This window comes from Bactrocera tryoni, chromosome 3, assembly GCF_016617805.1.
Source record: "Bactrocera tryoni isolate S06 chromosome 3, CSIRO_BtryS06_freeze2, whole genome shotgun sequence".
Lineage (NCBI taxonomy): Eukaryota > Metazoa > Arthropoda > Insecta > Diptera > Tephritidae > Bactrocera > Bactrocera tryoni.
Window position 1 is genome coordinate 42225481 of NC_052501.1, and position 17564 is coordinate 42243044.

Sequence of the window (17564 nt, forward strand, 5' to 3'; positions counted from 1 at the left end):
TAATTGGTTACACTTCGAGTGCTGGACCCTGTATATGAATTTAAGATTTTAATTTTATTCTATATACAAAGTTATCACAAACGATGCTTATTTCTATTAACAATCCCACAACTGTTTGCTGCCATTTATTTTTTGGGAGATCTAAGGTAAATTTGTTTGCATTTGTGATTGTGCGACAAAATAATTTTGCGGTGCCGACAATTGTTACAAATTTCAGCACAAATGTGTCCTCTATTTTAAAATTCTACACGCAAAGTCACGCTTCGACAGTTTGCGTGCAGAGCAGGCACTTTTGTTGAACAATAGAAGGCAAGCTGATTGCCGAAAGAAGCAACAAAATCGAACAACAAACGAATAGTTAATTTGGGAGATAGAAAATGTGTGCAGAAGGGTACAACCATAAAATCAACAATAAAATACAATTACAAACATAAGTATATATTATATGTATATAGTAAATAGATATAAAACTTGAAGTTATATTTAATTTTAGAGGTCCATGAAAATTTCGAAAGCATAATAAAGCTCGAAAAAAGCTCATCAGCAGTGAAAACCAATACTGTTGAGAAGGCGCAAGTTTTATTGGAAAGACACATATATTAATCAAAAAAAGCCTCCTGATTTTAACATTTCAAGTTCTTTGACAAAACTACCTTTACTTAAAAGTTTTTAGATTCACTTATAAATTTTCATAAATTTTTCGAGTACGCTCAAATAATAAATTTATTTCCAAAAATCAAACTTTCGATCAAAATGATCGACTCGTTAAGTATTTAACTCGAATTGGCGTGTCTAGATCTAGAATCAACCCACAAAAATTCAAACAGTTTATGCCACGTTAGCAAAACTTTAACATATCCGTTCTTGGGAATTAAACATAACTCTTTAGTTGCTATGCATAAATATGCTCAGACTGACTTATTTGGATGTGTGAATTAGTAAATTGGGTTTTAATGAGAGGTTGATGGCCTTTGGACTTAAAGTCACTCCTTATTTCATTTCATACCTTTATGTTGGTGGAATCTTTTTTAGGAGTTGGTTTTTGGGGAGCCATTTTATGACGATCTAGTAAGATCATATATTAGAATTTCCTTCCCATAGAGCTCCAAATATTACTTCGAAAGCCTTTTGCGAGAAAACATGTCATAGATGAAGGCTTAAACACTTGGGAACGCATACCTTCAGACTTGCCACCGAAATGGTGGGATTAGAAATTAAACGCCAATGCAAATTTGTATTGGCGACTAAGCACTTTGCTATTTTATGAGATCGAGCACAGGACTTCTACTTTTCTATGGCTTCCCAAAGTTCTATAGTATATACATATAGCAGACCAAGTGGGATCTCTCTGGATCAACCATCCAACGAAACCTAAGCTAACCTAAATAAATCAACTCAGGCTTTTTAAGCTTCGAAACATAAATAAAACAGGTAAGGAAGGGCTATGTTCGGGTGTCACCGATCATTTTATACTCTCGCATGATAAAGTGATAATCGAGATTTCATTATCCGTCATTTATATATTTTTTTATTTTGCTGTAAAATTAATTAGATTAGTTGTTCCTGAGATATGGTTTTTGGTCCATAAGTGGGCGACGCCACGCCCATTTTAAATTTAAAACAAAAGCCTGCGTGCAGCTTCCTTCTGCCATTTTTCCGTAAAATTAAGTGTTTCTGACGTTTTTTTTTTAGTCGGTTAACGCACTGATTTTCAACATAACCTTTGTATGGGAGGTGGGCGTGGTTATTATCCGATTTATTCCATTTTTGAACTGTATATGGAAATATCTGAAGAAAACGACTCTGTAGAGTTTGGTTGACATAGCTATAGTAGTTTCCGAGATATGTACAAAAACTTAATAGGGGGCGGGGCCATGCCCACTTTTCCAAAAAAATTACGTCCAAATATGCCCCTCCCTAATCCGATCCTTTGCGCCAAATTTCACTTTAATATCTTTATTTATGGCTTAGTTATGACACTTTATAGGTTTTCGGTTTCCGCCATTTTGTGGGCGTGGCAGTGGGCCGATTTTGCCCATCTTCGAACTTAACCTTCTTATGGAGCCAAGAAATACGTGTACCAAGTTTCATCATGATATCTCAATTTTTACTCAAGTTACAGCTTGCACGGACGGACGTACGGGCAGACAGACATCCGGATTTCAACTCTACTCGTCACCCTGATCACTTTGGTATATATAACCCTATATCTGACTCTTTTAGTTTTAGGACTTACAAACAACCGTTATGTGAACAAAACTATAATACTCCCCTTAGCAACATTGTTGCGAGAGTATAAAAATTATAGCAGCCGTAGTTGAGAGTGTACACGACGACCGTGGGGAGTCGATTCGGCGCCGTTCGTAGTAACTCGGACGTCTAATCAATTGATTTACTGAGAGAACACTTCAGTGAGCAGATAGTTTCACGTTTTGAGCCGGTCGATTGCCCAACAAGATTGTGTGATATCACACCGTTAGAATGTTTCCTGTTGGGATATGTAAGGTCTAAAATATATGTGTGTTTAAAAAGTAGAAAATATCGAAATTAATCACCCTTTGTATCTACTATATCTATATATTTATTTACATACGTACATATATACATAGAACAAAATAAATAAATTTCTAAACTTTACACAGAAATTGAATTATTTGTCGAACACATCCTGCAGGATATTTGCCAATGAATTTGAATTGCTGTGTTCACACTCGTGCGCAGTTAATGTGCCACAATATTGTGTTTGTTGTTTGTATTTGTGTTGCCGACAATAATGTATATCAATTAGTGTGCGACACTGAAAAAAAGCAACAAAACAGCAAAACACAAATAAATAATGCGAATGTTTGTGTGTGGGAGTTAAATAACAGAAGTTCCTTGCAAATTGTCAGCCATCAAATATTTATGGTCGCACATGTTTTTGTTCGAAAGTTAAATTGAAAAAACTTTGCAAATGAATAAGTAATTATGTGGCTTGAATTAATTATTTATAACCATTAAGCGCTGGCAGAGCCGACAACCTAACTCAACTTACATGATGGATTACAAAATGAAAGTATTTAATTACAAATATATTTAAATGTTTTTGTATTTTGATAATTTAATTAACTAATAATCTGAATTTTGTATCAAAAATTAAATTAACCTTTTTATTCAAGGTCATTTTAAAGTTAAAGTTTTCGCAAACCATATCGCACAACTTTCAGAAATGGATAACCAATCGATAACCAATATTTTACGACAATAATGATCTCATACCCGATATGAAGCAAATCAGAAGAGTGGTTCGTCTACTGAAACACGGTAAACCTGCCCAAGCTTATTGCCGTATAACTCACAGTAATGAAGACACTTTAGACATTGTTCCTCTCGAAATCCGCACACCATCTGAGCCTAGACACTCCCCGACATGGATTTCTAAAAGATTATACCATATCACTTATCGTCATAAGCTCCTAGATAACTCGTGGTCTAGATTAAAAGTCACCCTACCCTCTAAGCCGACAATCGTTGAGCTTGTCAAAATTTTTGACACAGTCAGTTTCACAACGGTATTAGAACATAATGAACAATCCGCGCTTACTGTAGAGGAAATGCAAAAATTATGATTTCAGTCATCTGTTTGGAGCGGTACCTAGGTGGTGGGTACATAAAGAGAATCTTCCTACAATGCGTCGTCGAAATACAGCACTATACCGACGTTATTTTGGACGTGACAAACTTCGTGCAACGTCTTTAACATCTGCCTCCTCAGCATAAGCCTTGACATACTAACTACTACTACTTCTTTGCATGCCGCACTCACCCAAAACCCTTTTTTCATATGTTCCAACACCCTCGAAACAGCTCGTGTTTGGCCCTAGAGTTAAATGACTTCGATGATGGTTAATTTTGCACTTTTCCGAAACAGGATCTAACAATAGAATCGCTACAACAACAATCAGAAATATGATTGGATTGGATTGGAGGCCAAGCTATTCAAACACGGCTGCGAAGAACTGATAAATAGCATGCAACATCTTTTTTGTAGAACCTGCGCCATCTACCGTAGGAAAACCCTTCTCAACAACGCATAAATGTTCTATCGAGCGAACTGTGTGAAAGATTAAAGCCCACCGTTAGCAAACTGATTTGACTTTATCAGTGTGACTTCAGGCCTGGAAAAGACTCGTGAAAATAGGATCGGCTGCCTTTATGCCGCTATGTCTGAATTTGGTATCCCCGTAAAAACCCGTATTAGGCTGTGCAAACTGGCGTCGAGCAATACCAAATTATCCATAAGGATCGGAAAGGACCTCTCCGAGCCGTTCGATACCAATCGAGTTTCGATTGATGAGCTGAACGAGATATACAACGCCATCGACATAGTTCAGTGAATTAAGCAACAGCGGCTACGTCAAACAGCGAAAAGGAAAAACGCTGTTGTAAACTCGGCTATACCGCGTAAACGGTATCTACGCCAATTAAGAAGAATAAGTTCCTAAGTGTTCGAGATATCTATCTGAAATTTCGCAAACGTTTTCCTCTCTAGAAGAAGCTGTCCTTTTGTTAGAATCGCCGAATTCGGGCAACTATAGCACGTCGCTGCCCAAAAACTCCAATCATATCGATAAAAGTCAAGTTCTGGAAAAAAGGGATACTCTTCAACGCTATAATCCACTAAGAAATCAGCAAATCCAAACGAGACGAAAAGCGAACCGAAATAACATTCTGACCAATGAAAAGGAGACCTTGCTTGTCGCAGCTGATTTGAAAAGAATCAGTAGTAACAACTGGCATTTCTGGCCATAAAACAGAGAACTAAATATTCGAATTGGCCATTTCTTCTACCAACAAAAACATTTGCAACTTTCTCCCATACAACTCATTTTCTTCATAAATGATAATTATATCACAGAAGTCAGGTGTTCAGTTCAATTCTCAAAAAAAAAATCATTTTTAACCCATTAATTGCTGTCACGTGCAATGTGTTAATGATGCAATCAATTACTTGTCACAGCAATGACATTATTGTCCGTAATCAATGCGAAGTTCACCAATACAGTTACGCGCTTCACGTTGCATAACGGCGTCCGCGACATCATGTTGTTGTTGTCGTCATAATTTTCCGCCTGTCAACGCCAAATACGTGGATTTCAAATAAAATCCAATCAAAATCGCAACATTCGCTGCGAATTCATTGGACTTTAACGGATTGCAAATGGAATTTGTCAGCGGTGACAGAAGCGTAATTATTTGCGCGATTACTGCGCCGCGCTCTCCCCAAAATATGACTTTACATTGAATTGGGAATCGCGGCTTATGGCCCACTAAAGGCTGTATTTAATTAGATATCCTTAAATAAATTAGATAATACAATGAATGCAAAGGATTATGCCATAAAAGCCACTTCAAGACGAAGTGAAGCGGTCAGGCTTAATTTATGGCAACTCAGGCGATTTATTTGCCGCGTTTGGCTGTGACAGCATTAGAATATATACATATATGTATATATATATTGTTATGTGTACCATATGTATGTAATCTGCTGATATCTTTGCATTGCCAGTTTGGCTACAACTGTGCGGATTTAAAGCCATAAAAATAGTTATCTGTAGTCTACAACTCTTTGGCTAGCCGCCAAGTGGCATGAAATATTGGGATTAAAAGCTTATGGCAACCGAAATAGACCGCAATTTAATGGGCACTCTACCGACTTTGTAGATGTACATACATACATATATACATATGTATATGTAAATAATATTAACTCACGGTGGCCAAAAAACAGTAAGAATTTTTAATTTAAATTTCACGCGAAACCGCATTCGTTGAAATATTTTTCAGATTTCAATGTCAAAATGTCACAACAAAGTAGTTATTAGCGTTTTGTATACGCTTGTCTTTCTGAAGTACTCAAAGGGAACTCGGCGATTTTTATGCTGAGTGAAATTATTCACCAAAAAAGTTCTATTAAATTTGTGTGCGGATTCAAATTTCTTCTGACGAAACGTTCAAAATGTTTGAAAAAGCCTTCCGTGATAATTCTTTGTCGCGAAGAAGTGTTTTTGACTGGTACAAATTATTTAAAGAAGGACGAGAATACGTTGAGGACCGACGAACCACGTCCAAGACGGTTACCAACATCAACTAATGATTAACACCTCAATGAAATAAAGGAATTGCTACTTGAGAATCAGCGATTAACAGTCAGAGATCTTTCTGATATCGTTGGAATATCAAGAAGAACAGTGAAAACTAATTTGAAAGATAATTTGGGCCTAAGAATGTGAAATCACGATTGGTTCCAAAATCACACAATTTTATCGAAAAACGGTGTCGCGCTAACATCTGAGAAACATTGATTTCCGACTACCAGGATATCTTGAAACGCATTATTACTGGCGATGAGTCTTGGATCTATTCTAACGACTCGTAAACAGAAGATCATTCGACCGGGTATCGTGGCAAAAGTTAGCCAAGGCCGAAAAAAACAACAAAAAAATTCTTCAATTATCGAGATGTGGTGCACTCCGAATTCTTTCAGACCGGTCAAACTGACAACAAGGAATACTACTTGAGTGTTATGCCTTGTCTGCGCGATGCTATTCGTAAAATTCTTGGTTTTTGCACTAAGATAATGCTCCGCTGCATACAGCGTTGATTCTTCGTACGGTTTTCGCCATTTTTTTTTTTTTTTAATTATGAAAAAAGTCTTACTATTTTTCGCCCAGAGTATGATATTAAATATCGTCGTTTTAAAACGGATTCTGCAAAGCTTTGCTAACTAAGGGCTAAGTTCGGGTGTAATCGAATACCTTATACTTTCGCAACTTGCAAACATTAAAGCTGGCGAAGTTTTCGGTAAAAAGTTCGCAATAGTAACTGCGATCCAAGTATTCGATATCTGGGGGCTTTAATAGTTTTGCCCCTTTTTGGAAAATTGTTGGTCTTAGGTTAGCACAGTCCGAAAGCACTATTCATGTAAAGTTTTATCTGCATGTATTCATTGGTTCCTGATGTATATACTGAGAAGAGAATGCATTGGACCGAATTTAAAATTGAGTTACTTGGGAAGTAGCCGTGATTATAGTTCGATTTCGCACTGGGATAAAGGAATGCATATGCATTAAGTTTAAAAAAAAAAAAATTTATGTGATCCGAATTCATCTGTTTTCACAGGGAAGATAGAGATGCCACAAAGATCTACCCTGAGCGAATGTGATTAATACACCCTGTCAAGAAAGTATCGGGAATTTATACATAAATAACACGCAAATTTTTCAATCATCATCCAAATTAATTTTATCGCCTTCATCCATTTGAAGCGATGCATGTGTGCCAACGCTTCTTCCAATCGTCAAAACATTTTTTATAGGCACTTTCCGGGATGGCCTTCAGCTCTCGCGTCGAATTTGTTTTGATGTCTTCAATTGAGTCGAAGCGTATTCCCCGAAGTCGATATTTTAGTGTGGAGAATAAGAAAAAGTCACAGCGGGCCATATCAGGTGAATACGGTGCTTGCTCAATGATATTTGTTGAGTTTTTGGCCAAAATTTAGCGCAAATGTGATAAAAAATTTTGTAAAATTCGACAAACATTACTGAGGTCGACTGACATAAACAGCGGCTGTAAACACACTGGTTGACAGATCGCGCTAATTTTTGGTATCATAATTAAGGACAGTTGTACCAACGCAGGAAACAAAATTTACCTGTGTTCCATATAAGCGCGAGACGAGAGGGGGAAATGAAGAATTCCCGATACTTTCTTGACAAGGTGTATTGATATAAGGAAGGATCTAGTTTTCCAAGCTATATTACATGGGCTGAAAACTTTTTTAACAGAACTATTAAAGACTACTTAATTAAATCGGTGAATCCAAGAAGGTAGACCTGCGAACACAATGCTGGCTTGAATAGACTCTCAATGCAAAATATCTGTTTAAAAAGAAATTCGAACAGAAGTTTGCGCATATGTCATGCGATGGAGAGCATTAGATCTTCCAGGAGACTTCTGCTCCCGCATACAAGAAAAGACCAGCCATCAGTGGCTTATAAGCAGTATTCTTGGTTTCATAGCAGCAGATGATTCGCATTTGAATCCATTAAACTACAGTTTGTTGTTAGTATTAAAGTACATGGCTTGACGACTGCCATAAACTGCTCTTTTTTCAATACCAACAGAAATTGTGCGTGCTGATCCATGATCAATGGTCGAATCGTTTGAGTTGGTTTTGTGTGAAAGCAAAACGATAACATTTGGAATAAATTGAATGAAATTTTGTCCATCGCTTACTTAATATATATGCATATTAATAAAACAATAGCAATATTAAAAATGTATTTAAATCTCGGATGTATAACGGTCTAAACTTCGAACAGAGCTATGGCAGAACTAAGTAAATGATTCCTTTTTCTCTCCTTATCTATGCTGCTGCTTAAATTCCTTGAATTACTCATATTTCTAAACACATTAACACAAATTTTTGCGTATTTGCTTTTTCCAGAGAATTTATTATTCATAAATTGCTCTAAAAGGCACTGCTTTAATTTAATTGATGTTTACTAAACTTGATGCAATCTAATTAGGCAGTGTCAGCGTTTAAATGTGTGCATGTACATATATGATTTGATTTCCTTTGCCACGTGATGCAAATACCAGCTAATACTCAAATTAATTATAATTATCCCTTAATGAAGGCAAATTGTGGTCATTTGAAATTTCACAATTTAATGAGTTGACCAAATTTTGGTTATTTTGTAATTTTATCTGCGTTGATGGATTTCATAATAAGTGGTAATTACTTGTAATATGAGAGAGTTAAAACATTTCACACAGAAGGTGCTTTACTTGTAACGGCTTTGCACTTCATTATTGGTTTGCTTGTAGTGGGTGTTTGGAGGCTGATGAAGGCCATTAAGAGAATTTCATAATTATTTACACATCAGATTGGTTATCGCTCGAGCTGAAAATGGCGCTCATCGCCGATTGATTTTGAAATCATGGATGACAGATATTTGTATGCATATTCCAGGTGCATTTGGAGATTTTTCTTTAACTACCAGGGAAGCTGCAAGCTGGAAGGTCCAGCTTTAAACGCCACAGAATATTTGGAATCCATCAGGCACCAAACCTGGAATGGCTGTCTACAAAAAGCATAAAGGAAATATTTTATACCAAACGGTTCGAGCGATGAAACGAGATAGTAAGATTATAAAGGCATCAAAATTGCGCAACCAGCGCTAATGGCGCCCAAGGTGGCTGCGCTCTCACCTACTCACCTAGCAGGAAGACTGGTTTATCATTTCATTTCGAGGTGCAAGTCATATCAAAACAAAGAGACGTAAATCCTTTGGGTTATGTCGGTTTAAGGGTCGATTCTGCAAAAGCGCAAACAAGGATATCGGTTGGACAACTGTGAATGCCGATCCGATGTGACACCTTAAGGTTCAATGTATTTTTCATAAAGGTTTTCATAACAACGAGACCCAGTTCATTCTTACTCCGAGCTTACCTAAACTTTAAAGCAACCTACGCAACAATCAGCGTATCGGCAATATGCACGGGTGCTCCGTAATGTGTAGAATGGCGTTAAGTGATATTGTCGATGTAGTCTGCAATGCACCGCAGATATCAATAAGAGCCGTTCTTTGGATATGTTCAAGCTTCTAGGTGAGTGTAGCCTGTTTGAGCGCTCTCAAAAAGCCGATTACACCATAAAACATTAGTGGCTAATAGGTATTCATTTTAAAATAATATATGTATATACAAAATATTTTCATAGAGTTTCTACAAAAGCGAATATTCTAGCGTAATTTTAATAATGGAAGAACGAAGCAATAGGGGTAAGTTTAGTGAAGAAAAGTGAGTTCCTTCTATTTTAGTGTTGAAAAATGTCCAAAAGACCTCACACTATAAGCCTCTATCATGGGCCTGAGGATTCAGTTTCATCCATACCCACGCGCCTACGAGTTGTACAAAGCCGTCAGAGCCGGCCAAGAGATCGTTGAAGACTGACGCGTTCTTGTGCGACTCGTTCCGATGAAGCTGAATTTTCTTAAAAAAGAGTACCGTTTAAAATAATAAAGAGTCCATTTGGCAGTTTGGAGGCATTTGCGTGAGAACATCCGTCGAAAATGGCCGGAATTGTGGAAGAAGATTTCATGGGTTTTACACGAAAAAATTGGGACTGAATTTAAAGTCAAAAACGCACTGACTGGTATTCAGTTCAACCATCATATTTACCGGATTTGACTCCGTGTGATTTTTTCTTGTTCCCCAAACTGAAATTGCCACTCCGTGGAATCCGTTTTCAGTCGATCGAAGAGATAAAACAAAATTCGCTGAAGGAGCTAAAAGTCACCCCCAAAAGTGCTTCTGAAAAGGGTTTTGAAGACGGGAAAAATAGTTGGCATAAGCGTATTACATCTAATAAATAATTAAATATTTTGCGTTTTATTTGCAATTTCCGGGTACTTTTGTTGCTCTCTAATTCTAAGATTCTCAGCTATTAGATTCGCTTAGTATACTTATCAAACTTAATTAATTATTATTTTTGTACTCACTTGGTCTCATCTTTGGGGCATGGTATGAATTTGATGCATTCTCTCTTCTGAAAATTTGTCTCAATCCAGCTGCGAGGTGTATGCTGCTCATGCGAAATATGCCGTTATTCCGTGTGGCCAAAATGGCGAATGTTCATTCGTCAACACAGTAACAAAGACAGTCAAGAAGAGAAATGGTAAAAAACAAAAAGATTAGCGGATTCAATTTTATCATATTTTTGTTTGTTTTCCTACAAACTAAATTTCTTTTTTTGTTTTTGTTTTTTTTACACTACGTTGAGACAGTTGAAAAACGTTAAGAATTATTTTCCAAATTGTTTTTGTTATTGTTGTTTAGTATTGTACAATTACCAACAACACTGAAACGGAAGCACAATAGATAAATATAAATTTGCATAGTATTTATGTATGTAGATCAAAACAGCAACAAAGAAGACAAACACAAAAACAACATAAACACACTAAGTAAAAAAAACCCCAAAACAACAGATAGTAAAGTAGTGAGAAAGTGTTGGAGCGTCACAGAGAGCGACGGAGAGTTAGTAAAATTGAAAAGTAAATAAATTTTAGTTGTGACGAATTTATAAAAAAAAATAAGTCAAAGTAAGCGGTGGAGATGGAAAAATCTATGTCTGTGGTTTGCGTTACTAAAAATTAAAAACAAATTAGTGAAAAGTTTCAGTAAAATAAAAGTTTATTGCGAACATATTCATAACATTTGCCAATCGGGTGCGAGAGAGTGCTTTGAAAACATACATTAATTGTTGGAGTTATACTTGTACATAAGGCGACACATTTAGGGTAGTGGAGACTTAGCAAGTGCGATCTCACTTAGATTGACTAATTTGCACAATCTTTTTACATTTCATTTAAATTTTCAAATAAAAAATTTCAACAGCGTGTTTCACTTAGAGGAAACGTATACGCTGAGGTATTGCCTAGCTTTAGGGGCAACCAGTTTTATCAATTAAGTGTTAATTATGAAAACTTTGTATGCTTTTTACATTAAGTCTTTTATCATTTAACACTAATAATTTTATCATTAGGTAACATGCGCTTCACTATTTATTTGGGGTCGGGTAATCTCGTGCATTACTGCTGGTGCTTTCAACCTTTTAGCCTTTTCGCACAGCCAAATTAATTTTGCACATTAAGATTATAATTGAGTAACTAATTCGCGCCTTTCGCACAACCAGCTACTCGATTAACGATACACTCGATTAAAGATTAACTGTTATACTTGGTTGTGGTCTCATTTTGTAATTTGTTTCTAATCATTAAAATTCATCAGCTGATTGCTATTCTATTAATGCATACAACCGAATTTACAACCTGAACAACAACTGACGCGCTAAACGCAGCCAAATTTACAATTTGGACAACCCACAACAGTATTCCAGTTCAACTGGAGTCATTCCAAATCAAGACGACTTATTCTAGTTTGAACTAGACTCATTCCAGTTTCAACACAATTTCAGTTAGACTAAGAATTAATGTACTAAAATAAAATTTGTATTTTGCATAGTAAATCGACATAACTTAGAGCTTTAATCGAACAAGGGCCGGTTAATTGATTAATTAACTCCTGTGCAAAAAGGCTATTATTTCTTTATTGGCATAAATACAACTTAATAGGCTACTAGTGAGCGTTTCCCACCAATTTCACAATTTTTGATCTTAAAGTTCTTTAGATGAGCTCAAATGAATGTAATTATAAAATAAAATATTTTTTGCGATTATATTTCTATCTAATGAATTGACTGTATTTTAAGTACAACTCTTCATTCATTCTTTCCTCATGCGAAGATTAAATCAAATCAGTACAAATTCAACTAAAATAAATTGTTTTCAATTCAGTTTCATTCGATGAAATTTAATTACATTCAATTCAATTTAGTGCAGTGCGGGTTTAAATTGAACCAATTTAATTTCAATAAAATCTATTCTAATTAATTAAATTAAAATTTCACATCAATTACATGTCAAGGGAAGTTGATTATAAAGCCCCGAAGCATAAATTTCTCTCATGGAAGCAAAGCCGTTCCAAGAATATCTGACGTTTTCGAACCAAATTTAATTCAGGGATGTGGCACATTTTTGTCTCCATGAGTATGTAAACAAGCAAAAATCCCGCATTTGGGACGAAGAGCAACCTGAGGGCATTCAAGACCGGTTATTTCATCCAGAAAAATTCTACACATAGCGTCAATGAATGTATTTATTGAGAAAAGACTTCGGAGAGCAGATAATTTCACGTTTTGCGCTGTCGATTGGCCACGAAGATCGTATGATATCACACTGTTAAACTGCTGTGTTTTAAAGTCTAAAGTCTATGTGGACAATCGCGCTTCGATTCAGACCTTGGAGCAAGACATCACTGCTAGTTACCAGTCGAAATGCTCGATCCATAATTTGGGTCCTGAGGTAAAAGCATTGCCTTGTCCGCTAGGAGCGCTCAAGTGGGAGCTCAATACGCTATATGAACAAACAACGCAGAATAGATGAACAGGATAACGAAACAGATATGGCCAAAGTATGACAAAATAAAACCCAAGGACTTATAATATAGGTCCAGGAAAATTAAATACAGACTTACAGCTATCATAACGGGGCACTGGTCATTTGGAGAGCATGTGTCGAAAATGGGAATGCCCCCATACACGTGTCATAGCTACAAACTCGAAGGAAGCAAGAAATCGGTTCTTCAGTTCCTCTGTGATTGCTAAGCCTTATCGCAAATTAGACATCGAAGTTTTTGAAACTATCAGATACCAAATTTTGAATGTCTGTTTACAAAAGGCATAACGGAGATAAGTAGTTTCATTGAAGGCACCAAAAGGTTTGAACGGGTTCAATAAAAATGTCCGAGAGAACAGATTGGGAAAGGAAAAGCCTATCGGTCACCAATACCAACCTTTATTTATGAAAATATTACAAAATCAAAGACCAAAGGTATTTGCTCTCATTCGAATAAAAAAATAAGGTTCAGAACACAGGAGACACTAGTTGAGAGAAACTTTATTTCAATGTTTTGTAAATTGTGGTAAAAATAAGTTTTGATTGAATCACAACTCATCTTTGCTCGCCAAACCTTCGTGTTTCCTTTACTTTAAACAGCAAATAAAAACAAATATTTGATTTTTTCTCCATTCACTTTGTACTTTCATTAGTATCCCTTTCGTATTTACTTTATCCCAACTGTGTGTGCTTTAAAGTGTGCTAGCCTGAGAGCGGGCGAGAGTGCGCCATCAGTTTTTAACGGTTAATGGCTGCAGATTGAAGTAAGGGATAATTTTATCACGCGCAAAAAAAAGGGCAAAAAGGGAAATGCTTGCAAAAAATTGAAGACTTAAATGTGTTTTCCTGCGCAGGCAGACATAAAAGCGGAAGAGTCTCCTAGGGGAAAAAGTCGTGAAAGTGCATAAAAAGTTGGATACGGAACTTTTTTTTTAACTCAGTAGCTGGACCTTTATATCCCGGAACACAACTTAATTGCGTTTGCATTATTTACAGCCCATAAATAGGCAATTTATTTTGCATAGTCGACAGAGCGAAAGTTAACGGTGTTTTATCGCTCTGTTTAATGTTGCTCTTTTATTTATTGTACAAATTAAGCAATTTGCTCGACAAACAAAATCAAAATACTTTTATTTGCACAATTATCGAGTGTTCTTTTGGTTAGCAATTGTTTCATTTCAGGAAATCAGAATATTGCATTGAAAGCGTCTTAAGAAATGACCCCTTTTACTTCACAACTGTGTCGAAATGGAGTATTTTATCAAAAAAATTTGAAAGCAATTAAAAAAATATATAAAAAGCTAAGTTTTGCTACTTTAATGATGGCTTAGTTCAGGCTTTTATACAAAGTTCTCAAAATTTTTTTACCCAATATCATACAAATGAGTAAATTCGACATCCATACCACCCTTTATTTGAGTCCATATAACTGTTTTTATTATATTGAGGCGTTCCTGAACTGCCTAACCTCTGGCCTCAAAAATATTAGTCTCGTTGTTCATAGACTTATACACCCCTAATAAAGGGATTTTCAATAGGGCACTACAAAAGTAAACCAATAGGAACAGCAAACGACGCCATATTTTTTCTCGCTCTTTTGACATTTCTTTTTAGTAAGATTTGCCATTTTATCATGGAAAGATATACGATCCAACAACGAGTCGAAATTATTAAACTCTAAATAAGATAAACTCTAGAAAGCTATACCTGAAAAGGACTATTTTGACTATTTCGAGGACTGGGAATGAAACTGATTTGAAAGAACAAATAAAGAATTTACAATTTATCAACAAATTCACCTCACTGTTTGATAACAGTAGTAAATCAGACGACCGCAACACTCACAGTGGTTCACTTAGGGCCACTCTTATTTATTCTAAGATATAAAAGATTCGATAGTCTGAACAAGATTACTTTTAAGTATTATGTCCGAAAACTGTCAGTATCACTCTCAAAAAATATTAAATACTTGGGTCCATGTAAATTGAAGTTCCAAAATTTTCATACACATAAGGACTTTCCAACAGTATTTTTCTACATCTAATTTTACCGCCTCAGTTCTTCATGGTTGCGGTGATTCTGGGCTATTTCATGGATTAAGCCATTAAAAAATTCTGAGTAGAAGAGTACAATCGTTTTTTTATAAATTTCATTTTCTGTGTGTCCCTTAATGCAAGATAGGGCTGCTCTATTTTTAGAAAAAAATATGTATATTAGTCAGAGAGCTGCAACAAATATGACTGCGTCAGAGATCAAAATCATCAAGCCAAAAATACATTCAAATCATTTCGGCTGATCATAAACAATATAGCTGATCGATTCAAGTACCGATAAACGTTAACTGATTTGAAGCAATATGAACAATCTACTCTTCGGTAATTACGAACTGGTTAGAAATACGATAGGTTAAGATAAATTTATTTAGAAAACATCTCATCTGATAGCGGCTCCCACCTTAAGGCTTAGACTTCAGGCCCATCAGCATCTCCTTCTGCTTACTAAACATTTTGGAGAGACGGATGGACTGGTACAATATGCTTATTGTAAAGGCAAGTCAGTGGATACAGCCCTGCATACTATTTTGTCATGGCTTGAAGCAGCCATTAGGGTTAACGTCCTGCCGGAATCAATCGTAACTGCTCTGGACGGTCTTGGGGGTTAATCAAACCTCAAACATTTTCAGTTCTGGGCGAAAGCGTGAATTGAAGCCAATTTTCGAAAAGAGAGCAAAACCGGCATCGATTACCTTATACCATTGGCAAAAGGTGGGGTCTCTTACCGAAAGTGGGCCATTCGCTCTACGACACCATTACTCATTAGCATGTAGAACTATGGCCCACTCCAACCTTGATAAGACTGGTATGGGTGCCAGGCCATCGCAGGAAACTGTTAAGCTAATGAGCTACCAAGGAAAGGCACCCTAGAATAGCTATCAGTAGAATGGGTGACCGTATCCTCTTGTGTTCTACTACTGGATAGCTGGGCTTCCCGGGAGCTTGGCTAGCACTGGGTCAAAGGAAGTACAATACCCAAAACAACTAGGAACTCGCCCTTTCCGCGTTCAATGCATGGTTAAATACTGGCTATCAATCAGTAAATCAAAGGTCCGAAACTCATGCACTTTTTCATAAGCCGGTTGAAAACTTTTCTCACTTTAATAAACTATTTCTCTATAAACACTACTTTTAAAAAAAATCACTCAGGATAAGTAGCGCCTCAGAGAGTCCATTTATCTTCAATCCCACCTTCTCCGCTGCAATTAGCGACTAATGACTTATAAAAACGACTCCACAAAAAAGAATCCGCCATCCGCTGAGATTTACTCGAGGTAATCTACATACTTGCCATGCAACAGCGTTGCACCGGGCAGCAGTTGCTACAAACGGCCAACCAGCTGAGGCAGAAAAACTTTTAAAGAGACAGCCAAACAACAACAAAGCCCAAGAGCGCAACTCAATCAAGAAGTGACATTACAAACTGCGAATTCAAGGGAGAATATAAGTGCATGCAATGCAACGAGCGACGAGCATTACAACAAAACTAACCAAGCAGCAGGCAAGTGAGCGCATAACGGCAATGAAAACGCAAACATTGACTGAGTGGTAATTGAGAAATTGCGAGAAAAGCAGAAAGATAAAAAATCGCCACTTTCTGCCGAAGCACACGCCGCATGGCTTGGCTGCCTGTAAGAACACGCTGTCAACGAATTATAATTACATTCTCGGTGAACACTTAGAGCCGAGTTGGCAAGTTGGAAATTGATGGACCACGACACAGCGAGTGAGGGTGACACAACATGTGTGGGAGGGAAGCGGCTCGCGGCATTCGCCTACATACCTCGTTCTGTTTGTCCCGCATATCGGCCACTTTCAGCAAATCACGCACATTCAGTATGAGCACACGCGTGAGCGTCGACGAGACGGAGGAACGTTTGCGCGCGTAATGTCGCCGTCGTATGCCGCGAAAGGATTCGTTTTTGCCGATTGTGACGTCATTGAAATCACACGCCTCAAAGGAAACTGACTGTGCATCGTCTGGTGAGAGGTAGTTTCTGGACGGCTGCGGAGCTGGTGGTGGTGTTGCGGCACGCTGTGGCGCTGAACTGAAACGACGTACTGTCGAGAAATCTTTCGAGACGCGACGAAGATATTTTTGCGCGACGCGCGGTGAGTCCACGATAACCATAGCGGCGACGGCGGTGCGACTTTGGCGCTTATTTCACGAACTCTCATTAGCAATTTGAAAATTTCGATTACACGACCACTTTGCGGGCCATTTGTGGCTTTCACTCGGCTGATTTGTGTTACTCGCTTGTTTGGCGCTTCGAATTCATCCGCTTAGACGGTATTATTTTTGCAAACATGTGCCACAGACTGTGCCCTGCTCGCCGTCGTCGACTTTCTTACACTTATTCTACTTGTTGCTCGCTTTTACTTGCAACTTATGAAAGTTTTTAATTAAATTCACAACACTTTGCAATTAATTGCACACCGCAACACC

The 17564-nt window shown here is 37.1% G+C and overlaps 1 protein-coding gene across 8 annotated transcripts in view; it reads right to left on the bottom strand.

The window, feature by feature from the left end:
- Positions 1-17564, bottom strand: part of LOC120773133 (transient receptor potential cation channel trpm) — a 292034-nt gene that overhangs the window by 110891 nt on the left and 163579 nt on the right. For 6 of the 8 annotated variants that reach the window (XM_040102134.1, XM_040102135.1, XM_040102132.1 and 3 more), the window contains one exon: positions 10548-10630. In XM_040102134.1, coding sequence (XP_039958068.1) covers positions 10548-10630 — 83 coding nt within the window. Of the gene's footprint in view, positions 1-10547; positions 10631-16901; positions 17537-17564 lie in introns of those variants that run through there. The other 2 variants (XM_040102128.1, XM_040102129.1) reach the window with 2 other exon arrangements.